This window comes from Macaca fascicularis, chromosome 8 (assembly GCF_037993035.2).
Source record: "Macaca fascicularis isolate 582-1 chromosome 8, T2T-MFA8v1.1".
NCBI lineage: Eukaryota > Metazoa > Chordata > Mammalia > Primates > Cercopithecidae > Macaca > Macaca fascicularis.
In genome coordinates this window covers 152,315,029-152,341,130 of record NC_088382.1, presented here as the reverse complement: position 1 = coordinate 152,341,130, position 26,102 = coordinate 152,315,029, and the positions used below count along the sequence as shown (strand labels likewise).

Below are 26,102 nucleotides of genomic sequence, written 5' to 3'. Positions count from 1 at the left end.
CCTCCAGCCTGTCTAGAGCGTACCGGAAGTAGCTGGCGGAAGGCGACGAGGCGCGGACTGGTGGAGAACTGAGTGGCCGGCACTTCCGGCCGGCGGTGGCTGCTCCGGCTGAGCAGGGTGAGTAGGGTACTGTCCTGAGGCGCTGGGCGGCCCGGCCGGGCCGGGTGGGCTCGGGCGGACTCCGGTCACTGCTGGGCGCGGGTGGGAGCCGCAGTCTGTGCAGGCGGGCGCGCGGGGCGGGGCTGGTCGCGAGGCCTCGGGGCCGGACCCAGCCGCGGGCGGCAGCGCCCCCTCCCGGGAGCCGCGCTCGGAACCCGAAGCCCTGTGCTTCCCGCGCGACCCCCGCGGCCTGAGCGCGCGGCCCCCGAGCCGAACCCACCTCTCGCCTCAGGGCCTGGCTTTGACGCCCCAGCCCGGACCCTTCCTGCGCTTCCACTTTCAGAGAGGCTTGGTCACGAGATCCGCTTGCCCTTAAAAAACCAGACCGAGACTTTTTTTTTTTCTTTTTTTCTCCATTTTCGTTTTTGCTCTTGCCCCAGACTGAATTTCTACCCGCAAACGGGGACCCTGGGGTAGAGGTGCGTTTTAAGCGAGCCTCGCCGGTACCTCAGTGCTGTCTCCTGCGCCAGGATCCCCCAGCGTGGAGCGCTCCTAGCGGAACTCGGCGCCGGCTCCTGGGCGCGCTCTGCGGGGCGCACGGCCCCAGGCTTTCTGTCCCATCTTTTTCTGTCCCATACTCCTCTTCTGACCCCCCAGTTCACCTCTTCCCCCGGCCCCAGAATGCGACTTGTTTTTTGAGTATTTCTCTTTCATATCCTCCATACCCCCCATCCCCAACACGCGCGCGCGCACACACACGATGCCCGTGCGAAGGTTGTTTTCCACTTTCCCCCCACGTTTCTCAGGTCTTCTTCCCCTCACACAGGACGGAGTCGGCCTCAGCGCTGACCCCTTAGGCCTCCCGTTTCTTTCTTTTTTTTTTTTTTTTTTGAGACGGAGTCTCGCTCTGTCGCCCAGGCTGGAGTGCAGTGGCGCGATCTCTGCTCACTGCAAGCTCCGCCTCCCGGGTTCACGCCATTCTCCTGCCTCAGCCTCCCGAGTAGCTGGGACTACAGGCGCCCACAACCGCGCCCGGCTAATTTTTTGTATTTTTAGTAGAGACGGGGTTTCACCGTGGTCTCGATCTCCTGACCTTGTGATCCGCCCGCCTCGGCCTCCCAAAGTGCTGGGATTACAGGCGTGAGCCACCGCGCCCGGCCAGGCCTCCCGTTTCTTGTCTGTGCCTTGGACACAGGAGAATTCCATGTTTCATCCCGTGTTCACGTGACCTCCGGGTTCTGTGCTTCCTCTCCAGTCGCAAGGCAAGAAACCACCCTCATTTCGGGGAGACACGGAATCCCACAGTAGCTTGTGAGGGACTGACTCGGAACTGGGATGCCGGGAAAAGCTTCCTGGAGGAGACTCAGCACCAGACACAGGCCCCTTGTGGACACGTCTCCATACGTGAGCTGCAGGTGTGGCAGGATAACACAAAGTGCTGGAACACACTGCTGTCCCACTTGCAAGACCAAAAACTTCCTTTAAAAATAAAATTCAGGCCGGGCGTGGTGGCTCACGCCTGTAATCCCAGCACTTTGGGAGGCCGAGGCGGGCGGATCACAAGGTCAGGAGATCGAGACCACGGTGAAACCCCGTCTCTACTAAAAATACAAAAAATTAGCCCGGCGCGGTAGTGGGCGCCTGTAGTCCCAGCTACTCAGGAGGCTGAGGCAGGAGAATGGCGTGAACCCGGGAGGCGGAGCTCGCAGTGAGCCGAGATCGCGCCACTGCACTCCAGCCTGGGCCACAGAGCGAGACTCCGTCTCAAAAAAAAAAAAATAAATAAAATAAAATTCAGAGATTTCCTTATGAAACAAATTCAGCCACTTTGTGTCATCCTGCCGCACCTGCACTTCAGGCACGGAGACGTGTCCACAAGGAGCCCGTGTCTGGTGCTGAGTCTCCTCCAGGAAACTTTTCCTGGCATCCCAGTCCCCAGTTAGTCCCTCACAGGCTACGGTGGGATTCGGTGTCTCCCCCAGTTTTTCTGCAGCGGGTTCATATTAAAAATGTCGAGGGTGGATTGTGGCTTTGCCATCCCTCCTGTTCCCCACGGTGAGATGCACATAGCTCACTGTGCTGTGCCAGACGACACACACGTCACACCGTCACCCTCAGCGAACGATGCAGGATCCTTAAGGGACCAGCCCACATTTTGCAGACCAGGAAACTGACTCCGGAAGAGGACAGGACTCATCCAGAGGTGGCGGCCAACAAGCCTAGAACTTGTCTTTGGAGCTTTTGCTGCATTTGATTGCACTCCTCATTTCTCTTGAGCTCTGGCCTCAAAGGGCTGCGTTTCTGCACGCCACCACATGCTCTGCATGGAGTTGGCAGAAGCAGCTATGGCAAGGGCGCAGGAGGGAGGTAGAAACTCCAGGAGTCCATCCTCAAGTACTGCTGACCTGCGGAGGAGTGAGGGGAGGGAGACCCCAGGCCTGCACGCACGCCACACTGAGCCGGCCAGCTCAGCTGCCCGGTGTTGGGGCAAATAGCTTCTCAGCCCTCACCAGTGTCTTACTGGGTGAAGTGCATTGCAGGCCCTGACTCCATAGGCTGCCCTGGCCTCACAGGGGTGTGCCCTCTGTGCCCTTCCAGTGGGCTCAGGTGTAGGGAGGGGTGTGGGGTGTTTCGCAGATTTGTTAGGAGAGGATGGAATTGTCCACCTAGAAGGGATGAGAATGACCCACATCCTCTTTATGTAGAAGGGTGAGAAGATACTTCAAAACTCCAACAGAAAAATGTGTTTGATTAGAGCTGCGACGTTTCTCTGTCGCTTTTCTTCATATTGGTCAAAGGTGCGTATGAAACTTAAAAGCAAAGCTTCTCATAGGGTACACAACTGGCCCAGGAAGAGCCCTTGCTCCCAGCGGGCCATCAGGTGTCCTGGCATTTGCTTCTGGTGTGAATTAGTCATTTGTTCATAGAGCCTCCCAAATTAGCAAATGCTGAAGAAGTTCCTGCTCTGGACTAGCTTGTTCCTGTGTCCTCTGAGCGTGTATGTGTGAGTGAGGGTGAGTGGTTGTGTGTGTGTCCGTGTCTGGCAGGCTCTGCGGCCCTGCCGTGGTTGTGGAGTCAGGTGGACGGGCAGCACTAGAGCCTGGGGTTTCAAAGACTGGCGGCCCAGTGTGGCTGCCTGGGGCAGGGTACCCTGAGCTGAGCTTGAGGAGAGCTCCCTCAAAGGGGCCTGGAGTGGTCACAGCTGTCTGTCTGCTGAGGCTCCCGGTAGAGGCATCTGAGTGTGTGTGGTCAGGGAGGTCAGAGGGTGATTGAGTAACTGGCAGTACCTCCTAGCCCTTGGAGGATCTTGAGGCCTGCTGTTATAGAGAAACTTCCAATGCCCCGTTTTCTAGAGGCAGTTTGGGGCTCTGTGTTAGAGGAGTTTAGAGACCTGCTGCAGATGGGGTTTGTAAGATCTTCGGCGGGGAGGGTAATGAGGAATTCCTCCTCCCTGCATCCCTCCACCCCTGCCTCTGCTCCTCAGGGAGGAATAAGGGATTTGAGAAGATGGCCAGCTCAGGCAGCCCAGCGAGCAGTTACAGCAAGAAGCTTAGTCCGGGTCCGGGCGGGTGGGAGGTTTGTTCTCAGGTCTGCCCAGCGTCGGACTTCCTGGCTTCCTCTGATGGCTTCTGCCTGAGCGCTTCCCCAGGAAAGGCCGGGCTACTCCTATGAGAGCCACGTCTCGTTTCTAGCCCTAGCTAATGGCTTCCGTTTGCTTGGTGGGAGTGGGGCAGAGTCCACCTGAGCAGCACACCCAGGAGCTGGGCAGGGCTGGGCCACTCCCGGGGCCGCCCTCCCCGCACTGCGTGCTAGCGCTTGTGTGGCTCCTCTCAGTAGCACTCGCATTTCAGCTGGAGCGTCCCAGTGAGGATAGAGTCGTGAGGATGCCAGGTGTGTCCCGGGCGCGCCCCATCACTTTCCTCTCTCTTCCCTCTGCTTTCCAGCCCCTGAAGTGCTGTGCCTGGAGATACCATCGTGGACCCTGGAGAGGCACCCTGCAGCTTATGCGGTAAAACCTCGACCACCCCAGACCTGGTCAGTTTGAGGGGAGCTGCTACCACAGTATCCACTGAGGCCGGGGTTCCGGTCGTGTGGAGCAGCAGAGGGGAGTCTGACAGGGTCACCTCCTCCACAGAGAGAACTGGCAGCTGACTGCACTGCCAGGAGCCAAGGCTTGGGTGTGTGGAGCCTGGAAGACCAGGGACACCTGAGGCAGGAGGTGCAGCGTATGGAGTGGGGAACCCGAGACGGACTGGGGCCTGTGCTCAGGATCAGGCAGGCAGAGTGGAGAGGGAGAGACGGAGCCCTGGAAGGGGAGCAGGAGGAGGGGGAGTAGTGGCAGCAGCCCAGGCCAGGCGTGTGTCCTGCAAGTGCTAGGACCAGCTACCCCTCCCCATGGCCTCCAAGCCGGCTGCCGGGAAGAGCGGAGGGGAGAAGCGGAAGAGGGTGGTGCTGACGCTGAAGGAGAAGATTGACATCTGTACGCGCCTGGAGAAGGGCGAGAGCCGGAAGGCACTGATGCAGGAGTACAACGTGGGCATGTCCACCCTCTACGACATCAGGGCCCACAAGGCACAGCTGCTTCGGTTCTTCGCCAGCTCGGACTCCAACAAGGCACTGGAGCAGCGGCGCACGCTGCACACGCCCAAGCTGGAGCACCTGGACCGCGTCCTGTACGAGTGGTTCCTGGGGAAGCGTTCCGAGGGCGTCCCTGTGTCAGGCCCCATGCTCATCGAGAAGGCCAAGGACTTCTACGAGCAGATGCAGCTCACTGAGCCCTGTGTGTTCTCTGGAGGGTGGCTTTGGCGCTTTAAGGCCAGACACGGCATTAAAAAGCTAGATGCATCCAGTGAGAAGCAGGCAGCCGACCACCAGGCCGCGGAGCAGTTCTGTGGGTTTTTCAGGAGCTTGGCTGCCGAGCACGGGCTGTCCCCCGAGCAGGTTTACAACGCTGATGAGACCGGCCTTTTCTGGCGGTGCCTGCCAAATCCCACTCCAGAAGGCGGGGCCATGCCTGGCCTCAAGCAGAGCAAGGACCGGCTGACCGTGCTGATGTGTGCCAACGCCACAGGCTCCCACAGGCTCAAGCCCTTGGCCGTCGGGAAATGCAGCGGCCCCAGGGCTTTCAAAGGCATCCAGCACCTGCCTGTCGCCTATAAGGCCCAGGGGAGCGCCTGGGTGGACAAGGAGATTTTTTCCGATTGGTTCCATCATATCTTTGTGCCCTCGGTGAGAGAGCACTTCAGAACCATAGGTTTGCCGGAAGACAGCAAGGCCGTTCTCTTGCTGGACAGCTCCCGGGCTCACCCGCAGGAGGCCGAGCTGGTGTCCAGTAACGTTTTCACCATCTTCCTGCCTGCCAGCGTGGCCTCATTGGTGCAGCCCATGGAGCAGGGCATTTGGAGAGACTTCATGAGGAACTTCATTAGCCCTCCGACCCCCCTCCAGGGCCCTCACGCCCGCTACAATATGAATGATGCCATATTCAGCATGGCCCATGCCTGGAACGCAATTCCCAGTCATGTCTTCAGGCGGGCCTGGAGGAAGCTGTGGCCATCAGTTGTGTTTGCTGAAGGCTCCTCCTCTGAGGAGGAGGTGGAGGCAGAGCACTTCCAAGCGAAGCCCCACAACACATCCTTTGCGCACATCCTGGAGCTTGTGAAGGAAGGCTCCTCCTGCCCGGGCCAGCTTCGCCAGCGCCAGGCCGCCGGCTGGGGTGTAGCAGGAAGGGAGGCAGAAGGGGGACAACCCCCTGCTGCCACGTTGCCAGCAGAGGTTGTGTGGGGTTCAGAAAAGACTCCGAAAGCTGACCAAGACGGTGGAGGAGATCCTGGTGAGGGTGAGGAGGCGGCTTGGGAGCAGGCAGCCGTGGCCTTCGATGCGGTCCTGCGCTTTGCGGAGCGGCAGCCGTGCTTCAGTGCACAGGAAGTGGGGCAGCTGCGAGCGCTGCGTGCCGTGTTCCGGAGCCAGCAGCAGGTGAGGAGGTGGCGTGGCGCCCTCGGGGCTGTGGTCAAGGTTGAAGCCCTCCAGGAGGGCCCTGGTGGCTGCGGGGCCACGGCTCACTCTCCCTTGCCCTGCTCATCCACAGCAGGTGACAACTGATGGCTTCTCTGCCCTGTCCTGGCCACTGGCCCTGTTTCTCCACGCACCCTGGAGTGGCATGGTCCTGTGCCCCGACCCCACCTGAGGCAGGAGGGCGTGTGCAGACACTCAAGAGCCCTTCCAGGAGCGGGTCACCCACGGTGTGGCTCGGGTGCTCAGGACAGTCTGTGCCCGAGGTTCCTGTCGATACAGGTTTTATCACTTGCCATGTCATCCGAAAGTGAGGAAATGTTTTGGAAGGGTCCACCCTAGCCTAGAACAAGCCAGAGCCTCACTCTGGCTGGAATGGGGGCCAGGCTGGGCTGATCTGGCCTCGTGTTCGCTGGCTGATCATTGCAGTATCAGAGGGTGGAGATGTCTGTCTGTCCATGTGGAGAGAAGTTGCCCTCCAGGCCAACAGGAGGCCATGCCCACCGCCCCTGGACAAGCTTCGTCTCAGAAGGCTCTATCTGCTGGGCTGGCGGCCATCCCCTTGTTGGGTGGACCCCGGCACGGTGCCTGAGGGCCAATGGCCGAGAGCTGGGACTCAGTTCTTGGCCTGCTCTCGGCTGAAGAGGCCGCACGTCTCACTTCAGTCGTGGCCTCGTTCAGCAGAATGACTGGAACCATCCTCTGTTACCCGCAGATCCCATCCCATGGGCTCTGGCCCCAGGATGTGGGGGGCCCCACGGAGAGTTGACTTGGTAGAGTTTCTTTCCGTGAAGAAAGTAGGAGTGGCTGACCAGGCCCTGCTCATCACCCGGATACAGGACACAGACCCTGCGTGGTATTTTGGCATTTTGGCTCAGAGTACAATGTGCCATGTTGCCCAGAATTTCATACTTACGGCCTTTACATGAATACATCTTGATCAGGCGTTCAGAGATTAGTCTTAGGTTTGCACGTAAGTCACTGGAAACGTAAAACAGGTTGCTTAGATTTCCAGCAATTATATTTGTGCTCTTATCCCCAGCTGTTAGCACGTTAGTAATACCTTGGGGAGGAGTTGTCTGTCCTGGTCAGTGTTCACAGACGCGGTTGTAAGAGGATGTGGTGATTTTCTCCACGTCTGCAGCTGCTTTGCAGCATCTCCATTTCACGGGCAGCACTCGCTTCCTGCAGCTGAAATTCCAGAATGCCCTGTGTCCACAGTGATTAGCCTCGTCTTTGAGCGAGCATGAAATAGGTGCACTGTTCTTTTTTTTCATTCTTGAGGCAGGGTCTCACTCTGTTGACCAGGCTGGAGTGAAGTGGTGTGATCACAGCTCACTGCAGCCTCGACCTCCCTGGCTTGAGTGATCCTCCCACCCCAGCCTCCTGAGTACCTGGGACTAGAGGCGTGCACCGTGACGCCTACCTTTTAATTTTTTTGTAGAGACAGAGTCTCACTGTGTTGCCGAGGCTAGTCTGAACTCTTGGCCTCAAGCGATCCTCCCTCCTCAGCCTCCCACAGTGCTGGGATTACAGGCGTGAGCCCCGGCACTCGGCCTAAATGGGTTTTTCTTGCTATGTTATTTTCAGTGCTTTGCTCTTGAATTCTTTTCCCCTCTTAAATTTGTATCATTTGGCTGAGTCAGCACGTAGTTTGCATTCCAGCGTCTGCTGTTGATTCCACTGAAACCTTTGTTCTCATGAGGGAGAGGATTTGGCTCGCTGTGGTTTCTTGTATTTTCACATCTCTGCCGATACAGGGGCAAAAGTCATTGCTGACAGAGCCCTGCCTATGTCTTGGGAGTGTGTGTTTCTTGCTTTGAATGCATGTGTGATGGTTACAAAAGCCAAATAGTTTCTAAAGATCTCGGTGCTGAATGACAGTCCCAGTTGTTCCCATTGGGGTCCCGTTGCCTTCGTGGTGTCACCCCCACTGTTTGCTTCCTGTGTCTGGGGAACTTCTGCACATCCGTGTACTTCGTGCCATTTCTGGGCTCACGTGTCACTCCTAGCAGAGCCTCATAACCAAGATTGCTGGATTGCGGCTGCTTGAGGCAACGCAGGAGGTTAGAACATGTCTCGAGGGCTCTGAAGCAGCAGGACATCCTGGGTGGGTGGAGCTGAGGAGGGCACGGGGCAGGCCTGCCGAGCTCCTGGCTGGCTCTCCTGAATCCTCTGGAGATGGCTTGTCCCTGTCAGACTGTAGCTCTTCAGGACCTGAGCTCTTCCCGCTCTTGACCTGCTTCTGTGCTGACTGTGCTGGGCTCATGGGTAGACATTTGTCCCCAGTGAGTGGCTGTGTCCTCAGGGTGCCCCTCTTTGAGACTAACTGCAACAAGGCTTGGAACCTGACTCTAGGCACAGCCCCTGTGGCTGGAATCCCTTGTGCCACCCAGGGGACTTGGGCCCTGCTCCTCCTGCAGCCCCTCCTCACCTGGGCTTGCTGCTGCGGGTCTCCCTGGAGTGAGGTTTTTAGGGAGCCCAGAGCCTACTCATCTCTGCGCTGCTGGGCCCAGCTGCCTGCTGAATACTTCCTGCCTCCATCCTGTCCCCCGGAACGCTTTGTGGAGACTGCTGTTTCCTCCGAACACTTTGTTTTCACTTCCTGACCAGTCTCAGAAGCTCAAGTGGTGGAATGTTTTAGCCTCAGAATCTTGTTCCCCAAGCCCTCTCACGTGGATCCCCGCTGCACCAGACACCACAGCACAGCCCTGTGAGGCTGTGTCTCCTCACTCCGTTTCTGGGGCTGCTGAGGCCCCTGGGAAGCCCTGGAGCTTGCCAGAGCAAAGCGTGCAAGTCTCTGGTCCCGTTTAAATGCCTCTCCCTTTTATCTGTGAACACGGGGCTGGAGCCACTCCTTGTCTTCTCACCGTGCCCCTACAGGTCATGGCCTCAGTTCTCCAGTGGCTACTGGGGCAGCGGGTGCTGCGACGTCTGGTTTGGGACCTCCGTGGCTGCTTCCAGCCTGCTAGTAGAACGAACCTCTTTGTACCACCACATTCTTCTCTGGTGGTGCCCCTGAGGGCTCAGGCCTGAAGGCACTCCTTTGTCCTCAGTTGGGACAGGCAGCCTCCACTCTGGGAGCTCCCATCCCTCAGGGTGCCCAGGAGAGGCCATACTTTCAGGGTGGCATGGTGAATTCAGGGATTGGGATTGGTAGGTGGTCTTTCAGCCCCTTCTACCTTGGATTGGTTTACAGAACACCTGTCCTGCCTGTGCCAGCCTGGATCTCTGTGGGCACCCCCGGCACGCTGTGCTGAAGGTTGTCTGCCTCCTGCATGGGAGGATCTAGAGCGGACCTTGCCCTGGGCCCGTCTGCAGGCCACTGTTCTTATCCAGCGGGCCGAATGAGTGATTGCTAGTGGTAGGTTGACTGGAAGAAAGGAAGTCGCAGCCCCTGCTCATGGCTTCCTCAGCTCCCTGGGGTTGGAGGACTGTCATCAGTTGTCCTCAGTTTGGAGGAGGTTCAGGGTCCCGGTGGCTGGATGTGCTTCCGGAGGGACAGGGTTTTGGAGGACTGTCATCAGTTGTCCCCAGTTAAAGTCCATTTGGAGGAGGTTCAGGGTCCCGGTGGCTGGATGTGCTTCCAGAGGGACAGGGTTCGAGGCAGAGATTTGCAGAAGGTGTGGACTGCATCCTTTCTTGGGAGGCTGTGGCACAAGGCAGCCAAACTTGGGACAAATCAAGACCCATCCACACTGCACCTCAGGGACCTCACCTCACCCCACATACATGTGCTTATGGGGGGCCAGGGGTGGTGGCTTCTGCCTGAAATCCCAGCGCTCTGGAACGCCAAGGCAGGAGGATCACGTTACTTCAGGAGTCTGAAACCAGCCTGGGCAACATAGGGAGACCCCATCTCTACAGAAAATAAAAGAAAATGAGCTAGGTGTGGTGGTGGTGGTTGCCTGTAACCCCAGCTACTCAGGAGGCCGAGGCAGGAGGATCCCCAAGCCCAGGAGTTCGAGGCTGCAGTGAGTTATGGCCTCTGCACTCCAGCCTGGGTGACAGAGTGAGAGGCCTTCTCTCTAATAAAAATAATAATAAAATGTGCTTTGGGGTCAGGTGTGGAGATCAGAGTTGGGGAGGTCATGAGGTAGGGGTCAGGATGTGGACAGTCACGGGCTGGTGGGTGTGGCAGCCGTGAGGGGTGGCTGGTGGGTGTGGCAGCCGTGAGGGTGGGCGGTGGGCTGGGAGACAGGGCCTGGGCAGGGCTTCTGCACTTCCGCTGCCGCCTCTGGGTTCGAGGACTCTCCTTGACAAGGGCTGAGCTCTCAGGCACTGCGCTGGGCTCAGCTGCCTGCTGGGAGGCTGGGGAGAATGGACCTGTGAGGCCTTGTTTGTTCTCTTCCCTATCCAGCTCCTGTAGACCCCAGGCCTGGCTGTCTGCAGGGCCAGGAGCTGCAGCCACCAGCCTCCCAGGTGAGCCCCAGCTCCCGGCCCTGCACGCCCGCTCCTTTGCCCGTGTGGACTCGGCTCTGGTGTCTGCTTCCACACATGGACCCTCAGACCTTACACATCTGTTGTTTCCCTTGCAGGGCAGTGATGATAACATGAAATGAGGTGGGGTCACTCCTGTTTAAATATGAGACTGGGGTCCAGGGAGGGGCAGGTGTGAAGTTGCTGAGGGCAGAGGGAGACCCACGGCTACCTGCTCCTGGTGACCAGCCTCATGTTCACTGCTCACTGCCTGCCATTCACCAGCTGCATGACCTTGAGCAGTGCCCTCAACTGTAAACAGAGGCGAAAACACTCCTTTACCAGCCTTTTTAGGGGCCACTCGTGTGAGGCCTTGAACCTCATTTCAGTTCCGTGGTGGTCCTGAGCCTCTGAATCTAGGCATGGCCCCTGCTGGGTCCTGGTCTCAAAGGCAGCATGATGGCCTCCCTGCTCAGGCCCTGCACCCAGCGGCCAATCCTCGGAGGCCCACTGGCCATGGCTGGTCCCTCTCTCAGGGAACCTGTCAGCATGGCCATCTCCACACCCAGGCTGGCTGGGAAGCGAGATACGAGGTGCTCAAAGGCCGTCTATGTCTGTAGGCAGTCCCATCCCACACAGGCCAGGATTGTTGGGCCTCCTTAGCAGCCAAAGGAACTGAGGTCCAGAGCAGGGAATGTGTTGCCCAGTGTCAGAGGGTGGTCTGCTCTGGGGTCAGGTGTCTTTCCCTGGTCCTAAGCCACTCCAAGCCAAGGCGTGTCCCTGGCCCATTTCCCCTCTCGAGGTCTTGGGGTCCCTATTTCTGATGTGTGTGAAAGGAAGGCCTGTCCTCTGGGGTGGCCATGAGACTCAGTGGGAGGAGCTGCCACGTGTGAGCCAGGACTTGGCACCTGGCCAGCCTTTTTCTGTGTCATTGTACCTTGATGGGCTGTCAGTTCTGAAGAGAAGAAATACACTAGGAATCCTGTTCTCCTCCCCTTTCTCCCTGGCAGAGGGAAGTGACCACACCCCTATGGTGTGGACATATGGACGCTCCTCCACGAAGCAGCAAAGTTCTGTTGTTTCAGGAGGCTGTGGGCCCTGAGGATGTGGTAGTGACCTCACCAGAGGAGCTGGCAATTCCTAAGTGCTGCCTGGAGGCCTCTACAGAGACATAATGTTGGAGAACTTCTGCCTCATGGCGGTGCTGGGTGAGACCCCTCTGTCCCCACCAGTGCCCTTGAGGGTATGGGTGTTGGTCGGTGTGTGGCCTCCATCTCCGTAATGATGGTATTAGAACTGCATGTTTGTGTTCCCCCCAAAGTTTATATGTTGAAACCCTGACCCCCAGTAGGGTGGTATTAGGAGGTAGGGCCTTTGGGAGGTGACTAAGCTTAGGTGAGGTCGTGAGGGTGGGGCTCCCCGATGAGATTGAGTCCTTAAAAGGAAGGAACTAGAGTGAGGTCACTTTCTGCTGTGTGATCATATGAGAAAATTGCCATCTTTCAAGCTGGGTGCAGTGGCTGACGCCTGTAATCCCAGCACTGGAAGGCCAAGGCATTAGGATTGCTTTGAGTCCAGGAGTTTGAGACCAGCCTAGGCATGATAAGACCTTATCGCTAAAAAGAAGAAATAAAATGGAAAACTGCCATCTGCAAATCAGAAAGAGCCTTCAGCAGATACCAGACTGCCAGTGCCTTTGATATTGGACTTTCAGTCCCCAGATCTGTGAGAAATTAATTTCTGTTGTTTAAACCACCTAGCCTGTGGTATTTTGTTATAGCAATCCAAACTGAGACAGGCAGTAAGGAGAGAACAGAGGTTCCAGCCTGCTTCAGGTCCAGGCAGTTCTGCCATTGCCCTCGATTCCTCAGTTCCAGTCATGGGCCAGGCCCCTGGGGGACTTGGGATGAGTAAAACATGCACCTGTCATTAAGGTTCACCTGGTCTAGAAGGGGAGGCAGACCCACACTGCCCACCACGACCCGGACAGCGGTGATAAATACAGAGCACCTCATGGCCAGGGCCTGGGGGATTCCCACCCTGCCCTACCCAGTGCCAATAACAGAGGGACCCTGCAGAGTTGTGTACACAAGATAGCAGTTTAGTTCTTGCACACATACTAGTTGAGAAGGGAAATCAGGGCTGATGAAACAGCTCAACTGTCTGGCAGGGCCAGGCTCCTCCTGCCATGATGCAGTTTGGATGCTTGTCCGTTTCTAATCGTACATGGAAATTTGATCCCCAGTGTTGAAGGTGGGGCCTGATGGGAGATGTTCCTGTTATCGGGATGGATCCTTCATTAGTAGCCTGGTGCCGTCTTTGTGGTAACAAGTGAGTTCTCACTTGATTAGTTTCTGTGAGAACTGTTTGTTAAAGAGAGCCTGGCACCTCCCTCCCGTCTTCCTCCTCTTGCTATGTGATGCTGCTCCCCTTTGCCTTCCATCATGAGTGGAAGCTCCCTGAATTCCCCACCAGAAGCAAATGCTGGCACCATGCTGCTTGTACAGCCTGCAGAACTGTGAGCCAAATAAACCTCTTTTCTTTATAAATTACTCAGCCTCAGGTGTTACTTTATAACCTTGCACACAGACCAAGATACGCCATGTGTATTTCATGAAGGGAACCACAGGGTTGAAGATGTCACAGGACACCTGCTCCAGTCCCCTCCACTGTGTCTGCCTCCAGAAAGCACACCACTTCTGCTCTTGTCCCTCGAGCCAGGTCCCAGTCATACGAGTACAACTAGTTATAAAATGTTTGGGGAGCCTGGTTGTAGAGGATGGGTGAGCGAGTATAGGACTCATCTAGCAGTGCAAGTCGGCCCAGGCCTTGTGCCTTCATGCCTGCTCCAGCAATTATGTCTGATCTCCCCCATCTCTGTAAGGAGAGAGCAGAGGTTCCAGCCTGCTTCAGGTCCAGGCAGTTCTGTGGGCTTCGTGGATGTGGCAGTGACTTCACCAGAGGAGCTGGCAATTCCTAAGCCCTCCCCAGAGGCTTCCACAGAGACATAATGTTGGAGAACTGCCTCATGGCAGGGCTGGGCACAGGGCCGATTTACGAGGTGAGCTTAGGGTGTAAGGGATGGAGGCAGGCAACAACCCTTAGTGGGCCTCACCTGTAGAATGGGGGTTCCATACTGAGAGGCAAGCCCGGACAACCTGGGATTGCTGACTCCTCTCCCATCAAATGCTCAGCTGTCAAAGTTAGGGGGAGACACAACATTGTCCCCACCCCAAACAGCAGAGCCACTGGAGAAGCAGGCCATAGAACAGAGAGCTCCACATTCCTCCCCACAGGAACTGCCTTTGTTAGAGTGTGAAGTTCCAGCCTAAGGGTGCTCTCAAAAAACAGTGGAAGTGATGGAGAAAGGCAACTGTGGTCAATCAGTAGATTTATTGGAGATCTATGCCAAAAATATTGTCTGGCTAGGGGTCATATAAGTATCACAGACACTTAACTTCAGGAACTATCCCTTCAAAGGAGCCCAAATTTGATTGGATTGACCTGTGAAGCAATTTATGTCCAGGGCAGCATTCAAAATAGTGGAGCAGTCAGCTGACCATTAGTGGAGCTTAACGGCTGGATGTGGTCAGGGAAAACAAAGCGCTTTGCAACACTTTCAAACCACTGTCATCCAGGGCGACTGACGGCATAACCAAGATGGTGCCCCTGAGGAGAAAAACTGAGATGCAGTCAGAGGCTCTGGGATGTGGGGTAGGAAATAGATGCCACTAAAATAGTCTAGCTGGTCCCTAAGCAAAGAAAGCAGAAAAATAGTCCAAGATCAGGCTGGCTAGTATCCAGAATTGCTACAATGGTTACCTAAGATGTCCATGCTTCAACAGATAATTATGAGGCATGCAAAGAAACAGGAAAGTATGGCCGATACACTGGGGGAAAAGGCAGGTAATAGAAACTGCCTATGTAGAGCAAGATGTTGGATTTAAAAGAAAAAGGTTTCAAAGTGGCCATCATAAATGTGTTCTAAGAACTAAAGGACGTTATGATTAAAGAACTAAAGGGGGTAAAACTAAAGGAAGGTGTGAGCCAATATTGCCTCAAATGGAGATTAAGAAGGTAGAAATTACATGTTTTGTATTAAAAAAAAAAAAACAAAAAAAAACAGGCTTGACTCAGTGACTCACACCTGTAATCCCAGCACTTTCGGAGGCTGAGGCAGGAAGATCATCTGAGTCCAGGAATTCAAAACCAGTCTGGGACAACATAGTGAGAACTTGTATTTACAATTTTTTTTTTTTTAATTAGCCAGCATGGTGGCACACACCTATAGTCCTAGCTACTCAGGAGGCTGAGGTGGGAGGATTGCTTGAGCCTGGGAGGTCAAGGCTGCAGTGAGCTGTGATAGTGCCAGTGCATTTCAGCCTGGGTGACAGAACGAGACCCTGTCTCAAAAAGAACCAGATGAAAATTCTGGAGTTGAAAAGTACAATGACTGAAATGAAAAATTCACTAGGCAAGCTGAGCTCAACAGTAGATTTCAACTGGAAGAAGAAAGAATTAGTGAACTTGAGAATAGAGTGATAGAAACTATGCAATCCAAAGGACAGTAAAAAGAATGAAGAAAAGAGCCTTAGAGAAATGTATTATACCACACGAATTGCACCAATATACGCTTGGAGAACCAGAAGAGAGGAGAGACAGAAAGGAACAGAAAAAATGTTTAAAGAAATAATGGCTGAAAAATCCCCAATTTTTTTGAAAAATGTTAGCCTACAAATCCAAGAGGCTCAATGAAATCTAAGTAGGATAACCAGAGATTCACAAATAGACTCATCATAGTAAAATTGCTGGAAGCCAAAGATAAAATCTTGAAAACAGAAAAATGATTTGTCACTTACAAAAGAACACCAGTAAGATCAACAGCTGACTTCTCATGAGAAACAGTGGACGCCAGAGGGCAGAGGGATAATATATTCAGAGTGCTCAAAACAAACAAAAACAAAAAAACCATTAACTAAGAATCTTATATCCAGCAAACTATCTTTCAGAAATTTAAGCAGCTGAACATGGTGGCTCACGCCTGTAATCCCAGCACTGGGAGGCTGAGGCAGGTGGATCACCTGAGGTCAGGAGTTCAAGACCAGCATGGGCAACATGGTGAAACCATGTCTACTAGCCTGGCATGGTGGCATGCGCTTATAATCCCAGCTACTTGGGAGGCTGAGGCTGAGGCAGGAGAATTGCTTGAACCTGGGCGGTAGAGGTTGCAGTGAGCCAAGATTGGGGCCAGTGCACTCCAGCCTGGGTAACAGAGTGAGACCCTGTCTCAATAAACAAACAAACAAGCAGTTTAAAGATGAACCCAGATACTACATACAAAAGCCAAGAGAGTTTGTTGCTAGCAGGCCCACCTTATCAGAAAGATGATGTCTTTCAGGCTGAAAGTAAATGACCCCAGAAGGTAATTTAAATCCACATTGAAAATAATACTTGCAGAGGTACTTGTATAATTGTATAAAACAGTATAGATGCACATTTCTTCTTAATTGATGTAAAAAGCAATTATATAAAATAATATGGGTATAACGTTGGGCCTATCACATATAGAAATATAATGTATTTGTGAATAATAACCCAAAGGAGATGGGTGGAAGCAAAATAATCTGACTAGGAAGTGAGTCCAGATAGTAACTCAAATTCACAGAACAGATAAAGAGAACCAGAAACAATAAAAGGAAAGTTAATGTGGCAAAATCTAAAAATATGTACTTGGTCTTCTTTTATCTCCCAGCTTCCTTAAAAAGCATAACATTACATAATAATAATAACAACATACTGCTGGGTTTGTAACATTTAGAGATGTGATAGGTGCATAACGATAATACCGCAGAAGGGAAAAGGGGACGGAACTGCACAGGAGCGGCATTTCTGTCTCACTGGAATTAGCGCAGATCCAAAGTAGATTCTGATAAAATGTAAATGGTGATCCCTAGAACAACCACTAGAGAAATAATTCAAAAAATAGAGTGAAAAAATCATTAAAGAAATTAAAATGCTACATTGGAAAATACCCAGTGTAAAAGCAGCAAAGGAGGAAGAGAGGATCCAAGACGACAGGAGGCAGAACACACTTAGTGGGGCCTGTGCTGTCCACATTCTGGTGGCCCTTAACTCATCGAATCTTCCTGGCACCTGGCTGAGTCACTAGTGCCATCCCTTTTGTACAGATGAGCAGTTGAGGCTCAGGAGCATCAGGGATAGTCAGGGACACAGAGTTTGGAGTCCGGAGCCATTTTACTCCACAGCCCAGGATCTCACTGCATCCCTTCCCCTGCCTGTTGCCTGTGATTCCCCGCTTTTCTTGGCCTCTGGCAGCATTTGCCTTGGCTGTGTCTGCCAGCCTCCTGCTGTGCTGAGCTGGATGTGCCTGTGGTGCCGCTGTGTCCTGCTTTCCCTGGGCAGTCCTGGTGGCACCTGTTGTCCTGGAACAATTACTGATACCCCTTTCACTCTCAAAAGTGTCTGAATCGTGTGGGGCCACTCTGCAGGGCTAACCTTCACACAGTGCCTAACACATGGTGTCTGTGGGGTGTCAGCTCTTCAGGAGCCCCAGGCCAGCAGTCACAGCAAGGTCACCACCAGAGGACATTGAATGGTTCCACCTCTGAAGTCAGTGCTGGCCCCCAGGGTCTCTGGGTGGGCAGTAACCTGGAGCAGCCCTTGCTGGGGAAAGAGAACTGGCACTACTAGGACCCATCTCAAGGGGGTGTGCAAAGGCAGAGAGGGATCCAGCCTGGGGGTGGTCACCTGAGGGCAGCCCTCATGGCTCCAGCGGTGGCTCGAGAAGCCCGTGAAGCTGCCCTAGGAGGCTGAGCAGGGGAGGCCTCCTCAAAGCCACCCTGGGGCGGGCAGAGCCTCAGAAAGGACCCTGAGGCTGGCAGGGCAAGGAGCTTCTGCAGTTGACCTCCAGAAGTGCAGCTGCCTGCTGAGAGACGCACCTCAGTTGGGAGGTCTGGGTCCTCTGCTTGCTCTTGGCCTCATCTTCACTGAGGAGGGCCTGAGGCAGCTCAAGGCTCTTGGCTGCAGCAGATCAGCACCCAGGAGGCTGCGCCCATTGGCCCCTGAGCTGGGGGGTGGCTGGGGGCTTGGGCAGGGTGCCTGGGCAGGACAGCATTAAGCAGGTGGCACCTGCACTGGCTGTGCCTGAGTCTGGGGTGGGGAGGACTCCAGATGCCCAGTGAGAGCTGAGCCAGCCAGGGAGGGCCCAGAGAGGTCAGGCGGGCTCTGCCAGCTGAGGAGGGCTGGTGGGGGTCTGTGCTTCTGAGCCCTGGGTACAGCCCTCCTCTTTGAATCGCCTGTTCTGGGGTAGCTCTGGTGGTGGGGCAACAGGATCCCACCAAGACACAGGGACCACATTGGCCTCCAGCCTGGGAGCCTCACAAACATTCCTTGCTCAACAGAATCAGGCTGGACCCTTACTTAGCAGGGAGTGGCTGGAGTCTGGCTGGAGAGGTCAGACGTCAGGAGGGAGGGAGCCAGGGCCTGTCACATCTTTCCTCTGGCCGCTGTCCTGATCTTTGTAAGCCCAGAGTCTCCCCTTCCCTGAAGGGAGGCCAGCACCCCAGGAGGGCAGCAGGTGTGCTGTGAGGGTTGGAGCAGTGTGAGAGGTCAGGATACACTAGAATGGCCATGGACACCATGTGGGGGTGCTGTGGGCTGGGCTGCAGAGCAGTGTCCTTCCTGCTGCTCCTCCCCTGCAGGTTCCCCTGACCTTATGGTTTATTGGGTTTGATACCAATCAACAGACCCTGCAGGGTGGAGGCTCCCAGGCCTCTCAATCCCAGCATTCTCATGTGCCAGTCAACCCCACTGTAACTGCCCAATTAGTTCTACTTGTCCACTGCCCAGATAGAGCCAAATTTACCAAGATAGTGGAATTGCAATAGAGAAAGAGTTGAATATACATAGAGCCAGCTAAATGGGAGACTGGAGTTTTCTTATTACTTAAATCAGCCTCCCCTAAAATTCAGAGGTGAGAATCTTTCAAGGACAGTTTGGTGGGCAGGGACCTAGGGAATGGGTGCTTCTGATTTTTGGGGGATGCCATCATAGGGGTGTAGAAAAGGTCCTTGTGCACTGAGTCCACTTTTGGATGAAAGCTACCAAGGAGCTGCTGGTCTGCTGGTCCAGGTAGAGCCATCTGGTGTCAGCAGTACAAAAGTGTGGCCAGGCACAGTGGCTCACACCTATAATCCTAGCACTTTGGGAGGCTGAGGCAGGAGGAGTGCTTGAGCCCAGGAGCTCAAGACCAGTCTGGGCAACATAGTGAGACCTCTTCTCTATAAAACATTTAAAAAAAAAATAGCCAGAAGTGGTGGCACGTCCCTGTGGTCCCAGGTACTTGGGAGGCTGAGGCAGGAAGATTGCTTGAGCCTAGGAGGTCAAAGCTGCACTGCGCCATGATTCTGCCACTGCACTCCAGCCCGGGTGACAGAATGAGACCCTGTCTGAAAATACATCTTAAAAGGCCAATCCTAGTTTCTATAATAGTGATGTTATCTGCAGGAGTAATTAGGGAAGTTGCAAATCTTTATAACTTCTGGGACAATAGTTGGTAATTGTTTATCCCTACGTCTTAGCAGAATCCAGGCCCCTCTCATCCTCTTAACTTGGTGGCCTTTCATTAGTATTACAAAGGTGGTTTAGTTGTGGGAAAGGCTGTTATCATTTAAATCACTAACTAAATTTCTCCCAAAGTTAGCTTGGCCCACGCCCAGAAGTGATCAAAGGCAGTTTGGACGTTAAAGGCAAGATGGAGTTGGTTAGGTCAGATCTCTTGCACTTAAAATTTGTGCAAAGATCTCTTCACAATGATCTGCCTGTGATAGATGTGGCCCAAGCCAGGCCTGTGGGGAGTGGCTGCATACCCCTCTGCAGCGTGGGGTACCTGGCCAGTCTGGGTCAGTACTGGGGCCTGCACAAAGGGGTGTAAAAAACGAATAAACATCATCAATTTTTGGAACCCTAGAAATGACATTGAGCCTAGAAGGAAATGTGGCTGTGTGGAATAACCATGCAGCATGCAGCTGCAGCTTCCGCTTCTCTGGCTGTAGGTCACCTCTCTTTCTCTTTTTTCTTGTTCTATAAATTGATGATGTGAAAGGACAATACATTGGGGCTCCTAAATCACTAAGCTAAAGGGAAAAGTCAAGCTGAAAACTGCTTAGGGCAGTTATTACTTAAATCAGCCTCCCCTAAAATTCAGAGGTGAGGATTTTTCAAGGACAGTTTGGTGGGGAGGGGCCTATGGAATGGGCCCCTGTCTGCCTCCCATTCTATTCAAAGTCACCCCTTAGCTCATTGAGATAAATGCATATCTCATTCCCTTCTTTGGAGAGGCTAATCAGAAACTCAAAAGAATGCAACCATTTGTCTCTTATCTACCTATGACCTGGAAGCCCCTACCCCACTTTGAGTTGTCCCGCCTTTCCAGACTAAGCCAATGTTTATCTTACATATGTTGATTGGTGTGTCATATCTCTCTAAAATGTAGAAAACCAAACTGTGCTCTGACCACGTTGGCCACATGTCGTGAGGACCTCCTGAGGCTGTGTCATGGCGTGTGTCCTCAACCTTGGCAAAATAAACTTTCTAAATTAACTGAGACTTGTCTCAGATTTTCTGGGTTCACATTTTGGTAATCACAAAGGGATTCTGAATGGAGGTGCCCCTGACCTTTGAAAAAATGTCTTACGAGTGCTTAGTACCAGCTTGAGTTATCTTTATGGCTCAAATGAATAGGACAATTTACTGAGGCCTGGAAGCACCCCCTCCAGAGAATCCCTGATCTCCCAAAATTTGGTTGAGATTTAACGTTTTATTTTGCTGTACGACTCCTACCACCACCCCGCCCCTTTTTTTGGAGTTTTACTTGCTTCCAAAACAAGGCAGGCAAGTTTTTTCCTGCTTCTGTGACGATGGAAGGCAGGTAAACTGAGTTTGAGCTCACTTCCAACAGGGAAGATGAGGTTTTTTTTTTTTTTTCCTGCTTCTAGGATGGTGGAGTGCAGTCTTCAGCCTGAGATCCATTCCTAGGTAAGTAACTGAACTGGGGTTTGTCTTGGCTAAAGGTAAAATTAATAGCCAGCTGGTCTTAATTTCTCCTTACTGTTAGAGCACTCAGTAATTATGTAAGTTGTTCAATTGTTTGTTTTGCTTTGCTCCTTTTTATTATTGTTGTTGTTGTTGTATGTTTCTGTTTTTGTTGTTTCAGTCTTTTTCCCATTGGGTTTGACCAACTCTGACTTGATCAAATCCAAAAGAAAGTTTCAAATTATGGGGAACAAGGCCTCTAAAGTGGCTACATTCCCACCAAAAAAAAAAAAAAAAAAAAAAGATTGATTTTGATTTTCACTACTTAAGGGGCTTTATTTACATAACCAGACCACCTTTTTGCTAGCCAGGCCAAACTGAAAGCAATGGCTGTTACCCCACACTGCAGTTCAATGCCTAAGTTTCTGCCTTCTTTTTTTTTTTTTTTTTTTTTTCCAGCATGAAAGCTGGGTTTGGTTCCTAAATCCAGTCCTTTCTGGTTTGATACTTGGTACTTCTGAAATAGCAGCAATTTGTTCTAGCTGAAATATGGTAATGAGATTTAAAAACTTTTTTTAAAGGAACTCAATGGTTAAAAGTCAGATAAATTAAAGCTAATATCAAAAATGTGTGTGTGTGCGTTTGTTTTAAAGGACCTTCATGTTTTTGTTTTTGTTTTTTTCCTCTCCTAGAACCTTGTCTTTTTTTTGAGCAAAAGTTTTTTCTTCTCAGTTGACTGAATTCTAGTTTCTTCATTTACTTCTGCTGTCTCTCCTTTCTCTTGCACCCTCTGCTGCACGGGGGACCTAAAATAGTTTATAATAGCGTGGGGTTCCTTAAAGAAAATGGAGAAGGTGCTAGACTCCCTTTGGGAGAGAAACCTCTGTTTTTCCTTATGGAACCCCAAGAATTTAAACAGACAAGTTTGTTTCAGCCCTTAAACCACTTAATTTTGTATTGTGAACCTGATTTTTTTTTTTATACTAAAATAGCTATTGCAACAGAGACTACCCTTGGTTTTTAAGGAAGACTGTAGTTTAGACACTTAGAAATGTGTTTGTATTAGTCCATTTTCACGCTGCTGATAAAGACATGCCAGAGACTGGGCAGTTTACAAAAGAAAGAGGTTTCATGGACTTACAGTTTTGCATTGCTGGGGAGCCCTCACAATGATGGTGGAAGGCAAGGAGGAGCAAGTCACATCTTACATGGATGGCAGCAGGCAAAGAGAGAGAGCTTGTACAGAGAAACTCTCATCTTTAAAACCATCAGATCTCTGGAGACTTATTCACTCTCATGAGAACAACACAGGAAAGACTGACCCTATGATTCAGTTACCTCCCATCGGGTTCCTCCAACGACATGCGGGAACTGTGGGAGTTATAATTCAAGATGGGATTTCGGTGGGATACAGAGCTAAACCATATCATTCCATCTCTGGCCCCTCCCAAATCTCATGTCCTCACATTTCAAAACCAATCATGCCTTCCTAACAGTCTCCTAAAGTCTTAACTCACTTCAGCATTAACTCAGAACTCCATAGTCCAAAGTCTCATCTGAGACAAAGCAAGTCCCTTCTGCCTATGAGCCTGTAAAATCAAAAGCAAGTGAGTTACTTCCTAGATACAATGGGGGTGCATGCATTGGGTAAATACAGTCATTTCAAATGGGAGAAATTGGCCAAAACAAAGGGGCCACAGGCCCCATGCAAGTCTGAAATCCAGCAGCGCAGTCAAATCTTAAATCTGCAAGATGATCTCCTTTGACTACATGTTTCACATCCAGGTCACACTGATGCAAGAGGTGGGTCCCCATGGTCTTGGGCAGTTCTGCCCTTGTGGTTTTGCAGGGTACAGCTTTCCTTCTGGCTGCTTTCACAGACTGTTATTGAGTGTCTGTGGCTTATCCAGGCACACAGTGCAAGCTATTTGTGGATCTACCATTCTGGGGTCTAGAGGTCAGTGGCCATCTTCTCACAGCTTCACTAGGCAGTGCCCCAGTGGGGACTGTGTGTGGGGGCTCCCACCCCACATTTTCCTTCCACAATGCCCTAGCAGAGGTTCTCCATGAGGACCCCAGCCCTGCAGCAAACTTCTTCCTGGACATCCAGTCATTTCCATACACCCTCTGAAACCCAGGTGGAGGTTCCCAAACTTCAGTTCTGGACTTCTGTGCACTCACAGGCTCAACAGCATGTGGAAGCTGCCAGGGCTTGGGGCTTGCACCCTCTGAAGCAATTTACAAAAGAAGAGGTTTAATGGAGTTACAGTTCCACCTAGCTGGGAGTGCCTCACAATTGTGGGGGAATGGAAGGAGGAGCAAGTCATGTCTTACATGGATAGCAGCAGGCAAAGAGCAAGATAACATGTGCAGGGGAACTCCTCTTCATAAAACTATCAGGTCTTGTGAAACTTATTTACTATCATGAGAAAAGCATGGGAAAGACTTTCCTCATGATTCAATTACCTCCCACTGGGTCCCTCTCACAACACGTGGGAATTCATGATGAGTTTTGGGTGGGGACACGGCCAAACCATATCACTCTGCCCCTGGCCCCTCCGAAATCTCATGTCCTCATATTTCAAAACCAATCATGCCTTCCTAACAGTCTCCCACAATCTTAATTTCAACATTACTCAAAAGTTAACAGTCCAAAGTCTCGTCTGAGACAAGGCAAGTTCCTCCCACCTATGAACCTGTAAAATCAAAAGCAATTTAGTTACTTCCTAGATACATTGGGGGTACATGCATTGGGTAAATAGAGCCATTTCAAATGGGAAAAATTGGCTGAACAAAAGGGGCCACAGGCCCTGTGCAAGTTTGAAATCCAATGGGGCAGTCAAATTTTAAAACTCCAAAATGATCTCCTTTGACTCCATTTCTCACATCCAAGCCATGCTGATGCAAGAAGTGGGTTCCCATGGTCTTAGATAGCTCCACCCTTGTGGCTTTGCAGGGTACAGCCTCCCTCCCGGCTGCCTTCATGGACTGGCATTGAATGTCTGCGGCTTTTCCAGGCACACAGTCCAAACCGTCAGTGGATCTACCATTCTGGGGTCTGGAGGATGGTGGCCCTCTTCTCACAGGTCCACTAGGTGGTGCCCCAGTAGGGACTCTGCATTGGGGCTCTGACCCCACATTTCCCTTCCACACTGCCCTAGCAGAGATTCTCCATGAGGGCCCTACACCTGCAGCAAACTTCTGCCTGGGCATCGAGGCATTTACATACATCTGAAATGTCGGCGGAGGTTCCCAAACTTCAATTCTTGACTTCTGTGCACTCAACAGGCTCAACACCATGTGAAAACTGCCAAGGCTTGGGACTTGCACACTCTGAAGCCATGGCCTGAGCTCTATGTTGGCCCCTCTTAACCATGGCCGGAGTGGCTGGGATGCAGGGCACCAAGTCCCTAGGCTGCACACAGCATGGCAACCCTGGGCCTGGCCCATGAAACCACTTTTTCCTCCTAGGCCTCTGGGCCTGATGGGAGGGGCTGCTGTGAAGACCTCTGACATACCCTGAAGACATTTTCCCCATTGTCTTGGAGATTAACATTCAGCTCCTTGTTACTTATGCAAATTTCTGCAGCTGGCTTGAATTTCTCCTCAGAAAATGGGATTTTCTTTTCTATTACATTGTCAGGTTGCAAATTTTCCAAACTTTTATGCTTAAAGAGAAATAATTTTATATGAGACAGAATACTGTATGGTCAATTTAGTCCTACAGTAAAATGAGTGGTTGTTTATAAAAAAGATATTCAGGTCAACCCAAAAAGTCCAAGCATGTCATGAATGGTCTGTGTAAGTCACAATAAGAGGATGTATTTTTTTAAAAAGCAAAAACTTTTATGTGATCATGCTGTCATACTATTATTAAGTTTTGGTTTGCGTAGGAAAAAAACTGAGATTAATGTTTTTTAAAATTAAAGTTATTACATCCATGTATCTCTCTGTATGCACATTTAAAGTACTTGTGACATTGAGTTACAGGGTTTGACTCCTGGATCTAAAAAGAACACCAAGTCCTGCTAAATTTTAAACACTGACAGGAATTAAAGCTCCATCTTCAGACCCAGTAGAAGATGCCCTTCAAAATAAACTGCATTCCTGAGACATCAGGCCAGAAATTAAAGCTATTCAATTCCTCAAGGCCCAGGGACTATCATGAAGAGGTGGGTGTGTAAGATTGTAAAGGCTGACTTTGAGAGATAAAATAAGCTCAGTTTCTCTATAAATAAATCATTAATGTCAAAAGCACACTGATGCAAAACTAGCATATGGACCCCTGTGTCAGATTAACAAGGTTTTCTGGAAGCATTAACAAACTCCTTAATAAATTAAGGCTATAAAGTTTATAAAAGGCTTATGAAAATTATATCTTATGATCAAGATTAAAATTTTATTAATTATAAAATTTTGAAAAACAAATGTAATTGGCTTCTTGTTTTTATTAGGGTTTATTGTTTGGAAAATTAAGTTTTCTCTGAAAGAATGAAGGTTTTCACCTTTTTTGAAATCCTCAAGTTAGCACTTTGGTTAAATGAATGACTTATTTTGCAATAGCCTGTGATATCAAGTGTTTTAAACCTTTGACAAACTTTCCAAAATCAAATTATAAATTATGTCTTTTTCTGACTTAATTAATCTTTTAGGATATTAAGTTCCATAAAGTCCAAAAATGACATAATTTGTCCTATTTGGTATAAAAATTATATAGGAAGTGTTGTCAAATATGAAATGGTGTTTGGGTTTCTTTGGGCTGTGTTTGTATAAACATGTTATCGTTATGTGTTCCCAAATCATAGGAAACTCCTATAATTCTGATATGACTTAGTGTACATTATCAGTAGTAATTATAATTATTATGTTAAATTATCGTGTGCCACAGAGGTAATGAATTTTCTTGTCAATGGTTATTTTGACTGTGGCTGCCCTAAAACCTTTTGTCATTCACAGACAATTGTTGTCTTATTTTGGTCCTTCTTAGAAGGTGATTTTATAAAAAGCTATAAAACTCCAACAGGTGCTCTTGCATACAAGTTTTTAACAGCTTTGGAGATGGTGACATCAGAATAAAATAAAAACTTTCAGGGCCCATGGAGAACTGAAATGTTCAGGAATATCAAGCGGAACAGGAATTAACTACAGCGACTGAACTATTACAAGACTGAAGTAATCCTTTTGACTTTTCACTTAAAATGTTGCTAATCCTTTGCTTTGCTTTTTCAGAGCCAAGGAAACTTTTCTTTGGAGCGATTAACAGGATTTAACAATTTAGTATATTCCTATGAACAAAATTTATAACATATTTGTTTTTCCTCTTCCTGATTTCTCCAGAATTTGCAAGCTATTTGTGGCAATACAGTTATTTACATAAGTGCAATAAGAATCTCTTTTCATGTATGAGAGGACACACTTGGAGAAACTGGTTATTCTACCAAGGCTTTGACTGGAATGGTGTGCTTTCCTTTAAGGACTCAAACTTGACTTACAGAGCCAATAAAAGCCCCTTGGGAAAA

The 26,102-nt window shown here is 50.9% G+C and overlaps 2 protein-coding genes across 4 annotated transcripts in view; one reads left to right on the top strand and one right to left on the bottom strand.

Annotated features, from left to right (window-relative positions):
• Nucleotides 1-26,102, bottom strand: part of PSCA (prostate stem cell antigen) — a 46,730-nt gene that overhangs the window by 12,579 nt on the left and 8,049 nt on the right. The gene's annotated exons all lie outside the window — the stretch shown is intronic.
• Nucleotides 66-26,102, top strand: JRK (Jrk helix-turn-helix protein). Of its 3 annotated transcripts, XM_015455281.4 has the most exons (4): nucleotides 66-117; nucleotides 4,044-6,075; nucleotides 20,547-20,586; nucleotides 24,574-26,102. In XM_015455281.4, exons 2-3 carry the CDS (start codon nucleotides 4,495-4,497, stop codon nucleotides 20,571-20,573), a joined length of 1,608 nt encoding a protein of 535 aa, XP_015310767.3. In that variant the 5' UTR covers nucleotides 66-117; nucleotides 4,044-4,494; the 3' UTR covers nucleotides 20,574-20,586; nucleotides 24,574-26,102. The 3 variants fall into 3 exon arrangements, with proteins under 3 accessions (XP_015310767.3, XP_045254712.2, XP_015310765.3); XM_045398777.3 differs by lacking the exons at nucleotides 20,547-20,586; nucleotides 24,574-26,102 and adding an exon at nucleotides 11,616-11,858; XM_015455279.4 differs by lacking the exons at nucleotides 20,547-20,586; nucleotides 24,574-26,102 and having other exon boundaries at nucleotides 4,044-13,080.

Coding starts and splice junctions, on each gene's coding strand:
- JRK (XM_015455279.4), top strand. CDS start 4,495: ATGGCCTCCAAGCCGGCTGCCGGGAAGAGCGGAGGGGAGAAGCGGAAG.